The 12732-nt window shown below is 31.3% G+C and overlaps 1 protein-coding gene across 1 annotated transcript in view; it reads left to right on the top strand.

Moving 5' to 3' along the window:
• LOC134688438 (2'-5'-oligoadenylate synthase 1A-like) overlaps window positions 1-11283 on the top strand; it is a 41107-nt gene extending 29824 nt beyond the window's left edge. The window contains exons 2-7 of the mRNA XM_063549152.1: window positions 5706-5897; window positions 6857-7015; window positions 7329-7605; window positions 9291-9466; window positions 10272-10447; window positions 10950-11283. Coding sequence (XP_063405222.1) covers window positions 5745-5897; window positions 6857-7015; window positions 7329-7605; window positions 9291-9466; window positions 10272-10447; window positions 10950-11103 — 1095 coding nt within the window. The 5' untranslated portion in view covers window positions 5706-5744 and the 3' untranslated portion in view covers window positions 11104-11283. The remainder of the gene's footprint in view (window positions 1-5705; window positions 5898-6856; window positions 7016-7328; window positions 7606-9290; window positions 9467-10271; window positions 10448-10949) is intronic.
• Window positions 11284-12732: the final 1449 nt, after the last annotated feature.

Genomic DNA, 12732 nt, shown 5'->3' with positions numbered 1-12732 from the left:
CCAAGGGTACTTGGGGAATAGAAATATGGTCCCTGTGGTCTTCTGCGAAATAAATCAAAATTTGAATGAAATGATTATGGTTGGGTATAGACTTTAAGGTGCTTATAATAACCAGAATGACCTGACTAATCATTTAGATTTTTGCACCACAGTAGAAAGACTGTAATGTTCGAGGAATTTAAGCATAATCTGTATACCTTAAAAATTAAACAAACACAAAAACATCATTGAAGAAAGGAAACCAGTTAATATTAAGAATTGCGTCTTTATATCTTCACATTAAAGTAACTGTATTACTATTGATGGCTATCAGTAACATATAAAAAAGAAGATGTTCATTGTATACACATTATTTAGCCGTAATGTAACTCTGTTGTAATTTATGACCTGAGATTCAGGCAAAAAGACTTAACCTATAATCCATTGATTGTTTTTGATTGCTTTCTATATCAAAAAGAAGATGTGGAATTGAAACAGCTCTTCGCAAGAGACCAAACGAAACAAAAATGAACATCTATAGGTCACCGTACGGCCTTGAACAATGAACAAAGCCCACACCGCTATAAAACACACCGAAATGACAAATATAGTACAATTCATACGAGAAAACTAACGGTCCAGTTTATGCACAAAATAGTGAATAAAAATATATATATAACTGCTGAATTACACGCTCCTGGCTTATGACAGGAACATACATAATATGGCGGGATTAAACATGTTAGCGGGCACCCAACCCACCACCTAACCGTTCAAACTTTCGTATCGTTAACACTTTCAAAAATGCTATCAAATTAGAAATCGGACGTGTGTATCTCTGTATGCTTAGCCATAGTTGCACCTGTCGAGTTATTGTATTTTCCTACCAATTCACACTTTCGTATACATGAGGATTTTTTTTTTACATGTAAAAATTTCCTCCAAGAGTTTTTCGACACTACAACGGACATTATGGGTTGCTGTCTGCATGTAATGGTGGTAAACTATTATTTTTAAACATGCCTATTGGTTATAATCATATCAAAGCATAATGTAATACATGCGAAATCATTAACAAACGCAATATTGTGTCAACGCAGCGTACAGTATAAAAACGTGTAATGACAACGAAGCGTACACACCATGAAAATAAAGACACTTCAAAACGTGTATTTTTTTTGTTTCTAGATACAAAATAAACAAACGATCTTTAAAAATTTGTTAATTTATACTAGTGAAGTTTTCAAAAATGTATGTTTTAAAAACTATGAGGTACGAGAAACATTAAGTTTTGAATGTTTAAAAATACCAAGCACGTTTTATCGTTGATATCGTCGTGCGTTTTTTGATGTTTGTATATAGAAATGTCACATTTTAAAAAAAACCTTTTAGCAACTGATGAGTATTATGGCAAAGAATATATAGGAGTAAAATATCCGAAGAATAGATAATGGATTGTCTTTAAAAGTATGAATTATTTACTGTCTGAACTCAGTGTTACACGGTGTGTTCGATTCGAACGCGTCAACGTCCGGTTTCATCTGTATCGGGGTTATACAGGGTGGTCTTGGAGCATGTCACATTTCCTGTGGTTGTTTATACACTGCCAAGACTAACGTTAATATTCGGTTTTTGTGCAGACCTTTGGGGGTTTATCTAAAGATAGAAAGAAATAACTCATCAAAGATATCAGGCTTTAAATTTTGTTCGACAATTTATCTTTTCATCTAAAGTTTATGACTAAACACTTATATTGTGAATATTATCACATCTAAATTAAATTTACCAAATCCTTTCTTTTTAAGAATGATTTTGCAGCATTGCCGAAAGGATAAACACATCAAATAAATATTATACCAAAAACATCTTTGAGTTTAACGTATAACGTTACTGTTAAGTCTATATATAATATATATATATCTCTTACCCGTTTCACAGTTTGATAACATAATATCGTCAACGGCAACAAGATACTCAGAGCGGAATCCTATACTTTATAGCTGACTATGCGGTATGGGCTTTGCTCATTGTTGAAGGCCGTACGGTGACCTATAGTTGTTAATGCTTGTGTCATTTTGGTCTTTTGTGGATAGTTGTTTCATTGGCAATCATACCACATCTTCTTTTTTATATTTGTTGATATCAATTTAAATGGCTAATATAATTTTCCTGTCGATCAAAAAATAAATCATGGATGAATGCTACTTTGTTAAAAAATAACAAGCTTTTTAAAAGACTATTATAAATTGACATAATATAAGTAAAGAAACTAGAAAAAATGGAAGGTCCGTGTGCTCGTTTTCGAGATATAAGCCGTTGAAAATTTGGCGGGAAATAATTCTCTCTAGAATTTTCATATATTACCTTATTTTTTTTTTAAACGATGAAAAAATTACAAGAATTTTATAAAATTTTGAAATATGGTTATTTAAACTTAATGTTATAAAATTATTAAAAAAAATTAGGGGCTAGTAGGCAAAACTGTTTAATGTAAATACATGGACAAAACCAGAGGATTTCGAAAGTCTGGCAAACAAAATATTACAATTAACGATTGATCTTAAACTATTCAAAAGAGTTTGTTTTGCAGTCAATATATATTCATACCAATGCACACTTGACATGTATGGATTTATTATGAACATTTATGGAAGTTTTACATTATATAATAATCATATTATTCACTTAACACACAGCAAATATTTAACAACATTTGTTGGCAAGATTACAAATTCGATATATACATTTCTTACAAGGAATGATATTCAAATAGAAGTTTAAAACATTAGTCACTACATATAGGTGCATATATACTTGTGTTGCAAATTATTTTGATTTTCAAACATTTTTACAGTTTTTATGAGTACTCTGAACAGTTCTTGGACCAGGATCAAGTTTACAGATTTGATCAGATAAAATTTTATGACTGTAGGTTGCTCTTTGAAATACAGCTGTTTCTCAAACCACGTCTCTTTTTGGGAGAAAAAGAAAAGTATAGATAATTAATTTTGTCTACATTCTGGTTGTAGGTTGCATCTTATAGAGACATATATTGGGAATGTTACCAGTTAATATACATATGAATATTGTTTATATTGAAATCCGTGGTAACCCTACAGTCGAGGTAGGGTTAGGTAGGACATTTAGTGTTAGTTTAAACTCTCAAAAGTCATAATCAAAGTGGTACAGTTTTAGCCTTAAAGGATGTTCCTATGGGAAAATGTATTGTCAATTTTTACAGAATCGAACCTATATTGGATGAAATAAAAGAACATACAGAATTTAACCAAATTTGGATTATCCCACAGATTTTAATGAAATTAACTCATATATGAAATTTTATAAATATTTCATGAAAATTGATGACTCAGCATAAAGTCACAGTTCACAGTATGCATAGTTCATTTAAAGGCCTAAATGCCAAAAAAAATCATAGTATTTGTAAGTTAAATTGTTAAGAAGTGCTTATGTTTACTCTTCGCAGTCATTGAAACTCATAGATTCTTCCTGACTTTCATTAGTTGGGTGTTTTCGTCCTATCGATAACCCAAAAGTAAGACGTCACACCAAACTATGTTTTTTTTGTCACCGCGGCATAAAAAATACAAGATAGAAATATAAAAATATCCCATAAAAACTTACAATAGCGTGTTTTATCTGAATGTGTACTAAATATTTCATATTGCTAGAAACAGCAGAACAATTTGTGAAATTTGAGGCCCCAGGGGGAAAACAGAGAATATTGAGATAATTGAAAATTGTTGAACATCTTTAAAAACTTAGTTAGGAAAATTCTGATTGACACTGGTGATATATGTCCTTAAAATTAGATTGAAGCGGTGTATTTGGCATTGCCATAACGCGCCAGCTTGGTTTTGGTATTAGTGTGTTTTAAATACAGAAACTGATGATTAGTTCAAAGCCCATAAAAACTATATAAGAAATATCCTGTATAAAGACTGCAATATCAATTAGTATAAATATAACATTAAATGGTTTTATGGTAAAGATGTGATAAGCAATCTGAGAAAACCAGTACATTGTGCAATACAGAGATAAAGATATATTTTAGAGCTATCAATGTGCATGTGTATATACAAATAATATTCAGTGTGATTTTATTTAAATTATAACAAAACAAATACGGCATGTATCACAAAAGCAATTGTCAACATCAAATAACTCTGTTGATTAAGTCATATGTTTGAATACATTTATGTAATGTGTTTATATGGTAATCCGATTTACATTGTTTAAGGTCATATGTCACTTATCATTTTGTAAAGCCCTATGGCTTTACCATTTATTTATCTGAAGCAGTAATCAATTAACATTTTTAGAGGCAATAAGTCCTATCAGAAATCATTGTATTGTGTTAGAACACAGTCATATATAATATTATCATTACTACATGTATGCAACAAATATTTATCACTATAGTAAATATAACTTCAAAAACGTCAAAGAAAATGCAAAAACAAAAAAAAAAGCAAAATTGAGAACGTGACCTTAGTCTTTGGCCTTGTGTCATTTTCTATGTTAGAATCCCGGACCAATTGACCTGAAGAAAATAGACTCTTGGTTTATGCATATGTGGCCTACAGATTATGAGTTGCAAAATTATAACGGCACACTTTTTTGGTAAAAGTAGATTGCTCCTATGAAATTTCACCGAATTGCTTCGATCCAAGTCAGTCAAAAGTTCACGAGGATGAAAAATAAAGTGGAAAAACTTAATAGTTCAGACATGTTGCATAATAGAATTATGTATAGAAATGATGGAATGTAAAGTTGCATGCGATGCTGTATCCCTATTTTTGATTTTCTTTACCTATAAGGTCTGTTGGTTTTGTTCACACACTGTTGTCAATGTAGTGGAGTTGTATGCGTCTGTTATAAAGGTGGGAGGTTTGGTTTATATAGCTATTAAACCAGTTTTCATTCACCATATTTTATATTTCAGTCGATTAACTTCTGCTTGGTTGGTAATACTGATATGAAATCATCGGGTGCTCTATAATATGAAAATACTAGATAAATTATTCAAATTAATACCTTTTCGTTTACGTTTAAACTTTAGCCGCATTATTTTATTTGCCAATCATAATCGTATCAAGTTTGATGCCTATCATTATAATTATAAATATTGATGATGACATGTAACCTCAGTTCGATACTTGTTACGACGGACAAAAAGATTTTCACATATTAAACAAATTGAACATACGGAAGTCAAATACAGTAATAATATTGTGAAGCGCTTTGCGACTTTTCGCGAGATTATACTTTATAAATCTATAATTAATTTATCTATTATTATTAATATTCTGATAACAGAAGGACAAGTATTTGGTGAATTTCCTTTTCCCTTGATATTGACATTAAATCGAGTGAAAACTGTTAAAACAGTTTATTATATAGCAACTATCAAAGAAAACTACATTTATTTAAGTGACTTACCTGATTATTTTAAACGGTTCAGGAACAACTTTTTAGTCAAAAGTTTCGACTTTAAAGGTGTTGGTAGTTGAATAGCGTAATAAATAATTTTACCATTCATTGCTATTGTATTTAAAAGTATCAAGATAGTTCGCAACATTTCACATGACTTTTTTTAAACCATTACCCATTGAAATTGTAATTATTTTTATTTTCTTTATCAAATTATCATAACTTCTCTTATCACTTTAAACTATTGTCCTGTAAGTATTGTTTACACTTTGCAGAATCATACTCTTTTCGTAAACTATCCTGTATCTGTAAACATGGGGAGGCAATTTTCGTGGACATACAGAATGGAACATCCAACAGAGTTCCCCTATGTTTGCGACCTTTGTAAGCCTGCTAATAGAAGATTTAAAAAACTACTGAGCAAAGAAAGCCACGATAAGATGACAAGTCGACATGGTCGTGTTTCTGTAAGTTGATAATTAAAATTATTTTGTTGGTTGCATAACGTAATAATGTTCTTGTTTTTTCATAACATGTTGTCACCGTGTATCATCGGTATTGCGGATATAGCCATTAAAGATAGCTGAAAAACTATATACCGTTCATGAGGATTTATGTGTTCAGCTATACATCGTACACAACGCTTCTATGCGGGATAAAATACCGAAAAATAATATATGTTTGAAAGATGTCAATGTCACTTACTGAAACAGCTATTCTTATTACGCACACACAGTGGCCTTCTATCCGAAAAACAGTTGCAATGAATATAGAATCATACCGGATGAGATGGGCGCCAACATTTTTGACAAAAAATTGCACATATTTTCAGATAGCGTTCTTGTTTTGGAAAATTATAAAACTTTTCTAATGATCAACCTACGCCCAACTCATTTTTAAAAACAAAAAAGTATATTTAGATTGAAGTACACATTGCTATTACCGATATGTAAACACAACAAAGATTTTTTTTTTTTTTTTTTAACAACATAAATAAATATTTATTTTAAATATTGGCTTATTACAATATCATTCAAGAGTCCAAGCTCCTCCTGATTATCCCTGTTACAATCCAATAATCACTCAGGGTAGTGATTAGTTGCAAAATACATATTACATTTTTTACATCATATATATATTAGATAATATCACTTAATCACATAATATGACTATTCATATGTTTTCAAAGATGTTCTTACTGTGTCAGATAAAAATTGATCTCACTTTTTTTTAGTACTTATTTCTGCTTAACCGATGATACATGGTGGCTGTAAGTGCAGTTTAAAACTTTGCACAAAAAAAACGACAAGAATAAAAATGTTATCAGCTCGACAAACGATGAGCATGCGGAATATGATGCAATGTATGATTATGTATGATATGTATGTTATGTTAATTTTTGGGACTGATTTGTTTTTAATAACAGGTTCAAAGACAAATACAAAGGTCCAAGATCAACAAAACTATTGATTTGCTTTTACCGGATGAAAATTATAGACATGAGCGCAACGCTGTAATCAAACGTATTGGAAATATTTTAAAGAATAATGTACCTCTTAAATACCAACCAGCAGAAGTAATCACGGTAAGAAACACGGTCTTTTAAAAAAAAAATATTTCTATATATATTCGTTTTTGAATTTTGTTAATAATCTAAAGTGATGTTTAATACTTTCGAAGTTCTTTTGTTTTTGTTATACATCTAACTAGAATTAGACCCCAAGAATTGGTATGTTTTAATTTTTTATACCTTTGTTATCCCAGCTGTGGAATCGAGACCTGATAAAGTTAATTGAATGGTCATTTTCGTAGGACTGACGATTTTGGGGTTACATAAATAACTCACAACAGGTCAATCAATAAACACTTATAACTTAATTCTAACAAAAATCCTCTAGGCTGGATCTACTGGAAAGGGAACTGCACTTAAAGGATCTTCAGATGTAGATATTGTATTCGATTTGCCGGCACGAACTTACAACACCGTTAGTAGAATGCTGGTCGACCACACACAGATTTTGGATGACATTAAGGGTACTCTAATAGCATCAGGGTACACGGTTACAGGAAGATCTGCCAAGGCATTGCAGTTGAGAGTAACCTGTAACGAGCCAGGTTCTGGGAGAACTCACTACATCGATGTTGATATATTACCTGCTGCAAATCTGGAAAAATGTATGTTTATAACGAGCATTTTGAACTGACGATATCACGATAGAAACTATTCTACCTCTTTTGGTATTATTAAAAACTTACAATGCCAAACAAATATTATAACAATTCATCAACAGTACCAAATTTCTTTTCTAGTACATGTATTATGACTAATAGATTTTCGTTGATCATCTCAACGAGATTGGTTTTCTCCTTTGAGCCGGGTTGGCGAAAGCGAGAAAGACAATCGAGTTTGGATGACCAATGATAATCTGTTTATCATTATTTCTGCTATGACGACGTTGTCAATTTCATGTCAATTTCGTTAGCAACGCTACGTGCCTGCTTAGTTTCTATCGGTAATTTTCCATTTCGAACGAGTAGCATGATATGAAAAATTATCACAAAAAAAGATCAAAGGAAAAATGCACAAAATAGCGATAAATACACATTATACATGCGTTTTGAATATAAAAGGACTCAAGTGTGCGCTAAAAAAAAAACAATTACGAAGTGAAAGAACACTTCACAAAAAAGTGAGAATCAAATCGGGTCTTAAATTTTAGTATAATTTAACGTTTAATGAATAAGTGTTTTTCTATGTTGTGATGCTATGCTATTGTTTCAGAAAAAGGGAGAAGGTTTGGATCCATTAAAACGTTTAATTCCGCTGCAAATGTTTGCACCTGTCCTACATCAGGAATCTGATGTACAGTAGTTGTCGTTTGTTTATGTAATATATACGTGTTTCTCGTTTCTCGTTTTTTTTATATAGATTTGACCGTTGGTTTTCCCGTTTAAATGGTTTTACACTAGTAATGTTGGTGCCCTTTATAGCTTGTTGTTCTGTGTTGAAAGCCGTACATTGACCTATAATGGTTTACTTTTTTTTAAATTGTTATTTGGATGGAGAGTTGTCTCATTGGCATTCACACCACATCTTCCTATATCTAAGTAACAACAATTTTGTATTAATTGTTAGTATTTTCTTTTGTTTTTGTACTGAGATTATTCAAATGTAATTGAATATATTATGTATGTAAAAGGAAAACATATATAAACATGATTACATTTATATGAATAAATATGAGAAATTGAATGCAAGTAACGTTTTTGGGGATCTACCTTCATCAGGAACGCTCTATACATGCTACATGTTCCTTCCTATTTTAAATTTGCCTCGAAGAATACTCAATAAGGGAGGAGAAATAAAATCAATGGGGAATTATAGCAAGGGCAATCAGTATATTGGCAGTTTTCAGTAAACATATAAATTAGAGAGAAAGAAATAAAAGGAAGTGAATTGTAGCAAGTCTACAAACGTTCAAAATGTAGGTAAATGAAACCCAGCTATGTCTACAAATGAATAACGTAAGGCTCTTGAAATCACAAAGGACATCAAAATGTAGTCAAATCAGATTAAAGTATTTGTGCTGATGGAGATGTTATATCATTTTGTTAACATGTCATAATGATATTCCGTTTAAGACGCTTAGAATACAAAATGTTCGGCCGTAAATAACAAATGCTATTATATCATTTATTCGTGTTTTTATACATGTTTTTTTTTTATAGAAATACACAAGTAAAATAGTTACTGTTATGAAGATGTGGTCTTTGTTTTTTATATGCATTTCCAACAGAAAATTTTAAATTTGTAAGAATTCCATTTGTACAATTGAACTAGGTCATTGGTGTTGTTTTAGATACACGTCCGGAAATATTCCAGCAAATGAGAGATTGTCCTGTAGCTGAACGAAAGTTTTTCACACCATCGCTAACAAAAACTCAACGAGGTTTTGTTAAAAGTGAAACACCTGCCCAGCTGAAGCGTTTAATTCAGTATGTTAAACATTGGAAAACCTCAATGATAAAAGTTAAGGTATATGCAATAACGTTTTAGTTTATAGTTCATGCGATTCCGGCAGATGTGAGTGCCACCTTGCTTTTTCTCTTCCTACTCGATCTATGAAAATTTCAACAACGATAAATAGCCTTATGTAATGTGTACTTTATTATACATTTAAAAAAAACAGTATTGTTTTACTTTGCATTTACTTACCAAGAGCAGCAATAGTCATTGTGTTGGATTTTATTTTACACATAGCTTTTGATGAGAACTGATATAGTCTGCTCTAAGAACATTCATATGACTAATTATTCTGATGGTTATAAAGACCTATTAAACCTTATCCTTATTATATATGTATATTGGTCTTGTTCAAGGGAAAATGTATGTTGTAGAGTGGTAACATGTTTAGTGGTTTATATGTTTGTTATTGTCTCATCCTTATAATTATCAATTAAAATTCAATTAGACATTTTGTTCAGATCATGATTCTAAATGACATAGTGTTATGTTGGAAAGGATGTGAATATTGAGACAGATTGAAATTTAGCAAAATGTGTTATATAATTCATACTTTATTAAGGTAAGGTATCTACCCATAGAGGTCTTCATAGTACTTCGATGTATATTAACCAATGCTGTTCAACTCTCTATTATCACTTTTTAAAACATAAAGATCGGCATTGCAGGTGCACTGTGCGTTCTTAGCTAGACTCCTTACCCGGATTTGCATTTTATGGACTTGTTAACTCAAATTGAACGCTTTTCATAATTAAAAAAATTGGGCGAAACAGTTCAAGTCAACTGTTATTATCTAATTCAATATACCTTTTTTCAGAGTCCACCTTCATCTTATTCTTTCGAATTGCTTGCCATTTATTTATGGCAGCAGGATGGTAAACCACAAACCTTTAAGATTGAAAACGGACTGCGTCGAGTTATGGAAAAATTAGCAGATTATCAATCTATCAAAGTAGAATTTTTCGAGTACTATAATCATAACATGCACCAGAGGTAAGCCGAATTTATTTTGAATAAGACGTATAAGTGTGTGAAAGAACATGTTTTCAAACACAAAAATACATAAAACTAGTTTAAAAACTACATAAATGATTTTCAGTAAGAATCAAGTTTGTTTGTTCTGATTTCGACAAATGTATTATTAAATAGCACCTCATCGTTTAAAAAGGTTCTTTCTACATTTTGTTCATACGACTACAGAATCAGTGAGGTAATTCGGAATCGGTTAAGCTATTACAAAATACAAAAGTGATGAGCATTTAATTTACCCCAATGTCAATGACCAGCCAGTCTATGTATGTTATTTGTCCCTCCTAAAAAATGAAAACTTTGATGTTAATGCGACATATGACTTCTTATATAATCTACTTTACTTTAAGTTTATTCATATCGAAGAAAACATTGTGTCGGTGTAAGATCGAATAAAATATTGTAATCAGTAGTAAATTGCATTCTAATGAAAAATAGTTAGTTTTAATGTAACTTTTTTTTTTAGACACATTGGACCCCACATTATAGATCCTGTGAATCCATTCTCTAATGTTCTTGACGTTTCTAATTCTGATTGGAGTGCGGTAGCACTAAACGCCAGGAACTATCTTCAACAGGCAGATATGAGAAATGCTACCAGTCGATTCTGCGACTTATAAGGAAAGTTATAGCCATTAACTGCAGTTTCTTTAATAATATTTTGGATTCATTTTAGACATCACTAAAGACAATGATGGTGTAATCAATAAATATTGGGGGCATATTAAGACGTGGTCACCTTTAAAAATTTGTTGTATTCTTTGTACTTTGATTATTTGAATTGATATTTTTATGATTGTAATAAAATTTATATTGCACTCGTTCTATTTAAGCAGTAAACTTGTATGTTGACTGTATATTTCTATGTCATATACAGTCACTGACCCGATATCACTTTTCCTCATGAATATTTAAATAGCAGTTGCCGAAATAATATTTAATTATTCATACAACCTCTTCAACCTGTTCTTGTTTCCAATGCATACAACGATGCGTGGAACGACTCAGCCTTGTTTCTTTTGCAATTATTGGAAAAACATATTTCATTTTTTAATAATGTTTTGTTTGCTTATGGCTGATATTTAAGTCCATACTCAAACCATTTTGTTCACCATCGAGTGTGGGTTTCAACATGTATATGTATATTTCATTGTGCTGTATATTACTCCGCTAGCTTGATATGAGACCTTTTTAAAGGGGATTTCTCCCATATTTAAATCAAATAAATAACCTTAAAGCATCAAACAACAAATGAAAATGTTTTTTTTCAGGTTACAGTATAAAGAAAATAATAGTGCATTGACTTGACATATCAACGATATAAGGATTAGGATCGAAACGGGGACAGCCTCGCATTTCCCCCGTTTCTAAGCCTCATCCTTATATCGTTAAAATGTCCAGTCAATGCACTATTATTTTCTATATATAAGCATTAATTTACGTGTATAAAATGTTGGAAAGCAAGAAAATCAAGTTTGAGTATCAATGGAAAGAAACTTTTGATATGGTTCAGATCAAACTTTGATCGTATGTACGTCAAACAGATTTGAAGAACAAGAATGTGTCCTCAGTTCACGAATGCCCCTTTCGCACTTTCATTTTCTATGTTAAGTACTATCGTAGGTGGGGCATAAAAACATGTTGTAAAGAGTCCTACTTTCAAGGCATATACTATATCAACGTGCAACATTCATTCTCGTCATAAAAACATTAAAGAAGAAAAACAAAAACGATAGCAACATGTTATACAGACAACCGAAGTTTGAGCATCATGATCGATCCCTTTCAAACAGTGTTGATCAACTTGGAAAGGTTCTCTAAAATCAGAATCAGTTTCTGCTTCAGGTCATAACCCAAATGAATTATACTATTTATGCACAATTTTTTATTTAATTTTTACGTATCAGTCTGGAATCTGTATGCAGGATACATGCTAATCGGGAACCCTAAGGACTTAGTTTAACTACTATACTACTTATTTTGTTTTCTCTCCAACTATTTTTTACTATATCTGCGCACTTTGCGTAATGAAGATACGTATAACATTTTCGCGTAGGCGTTATATAGTCATTGGTCGTATATAGCCGTGTTAGTGATGGAGATATTGTGTTTTCGATAAGTTAAATATTTGACGTATTTTAAAAATACTGTTAGGACTACGTTTATTAAGCAAACATACTTCACATTTACCTTACCATCAGTCCATCTTTAAAGCCAAAGGAACACAATCTAAATACTAAAATAACGAG

This window comes from Mytilus trossulus, chromosome 10, assembly GCF_036588685.1.
Source record: "Mytilus trossulus isolate FHL-02 chromosome 10, PNRI_Mtr1.1.1.hap1, whole genome shotgun sequence".
Lineage (NCBI taxonomy): Eukaryota > Metazoa > Mollusca > Bivalvia > Mytilida > Mytilidae > Mytilus > Mytilus trossulus.
This window is presented reverse-complemented; position numbering and strand designations above follow the sequence as displayed.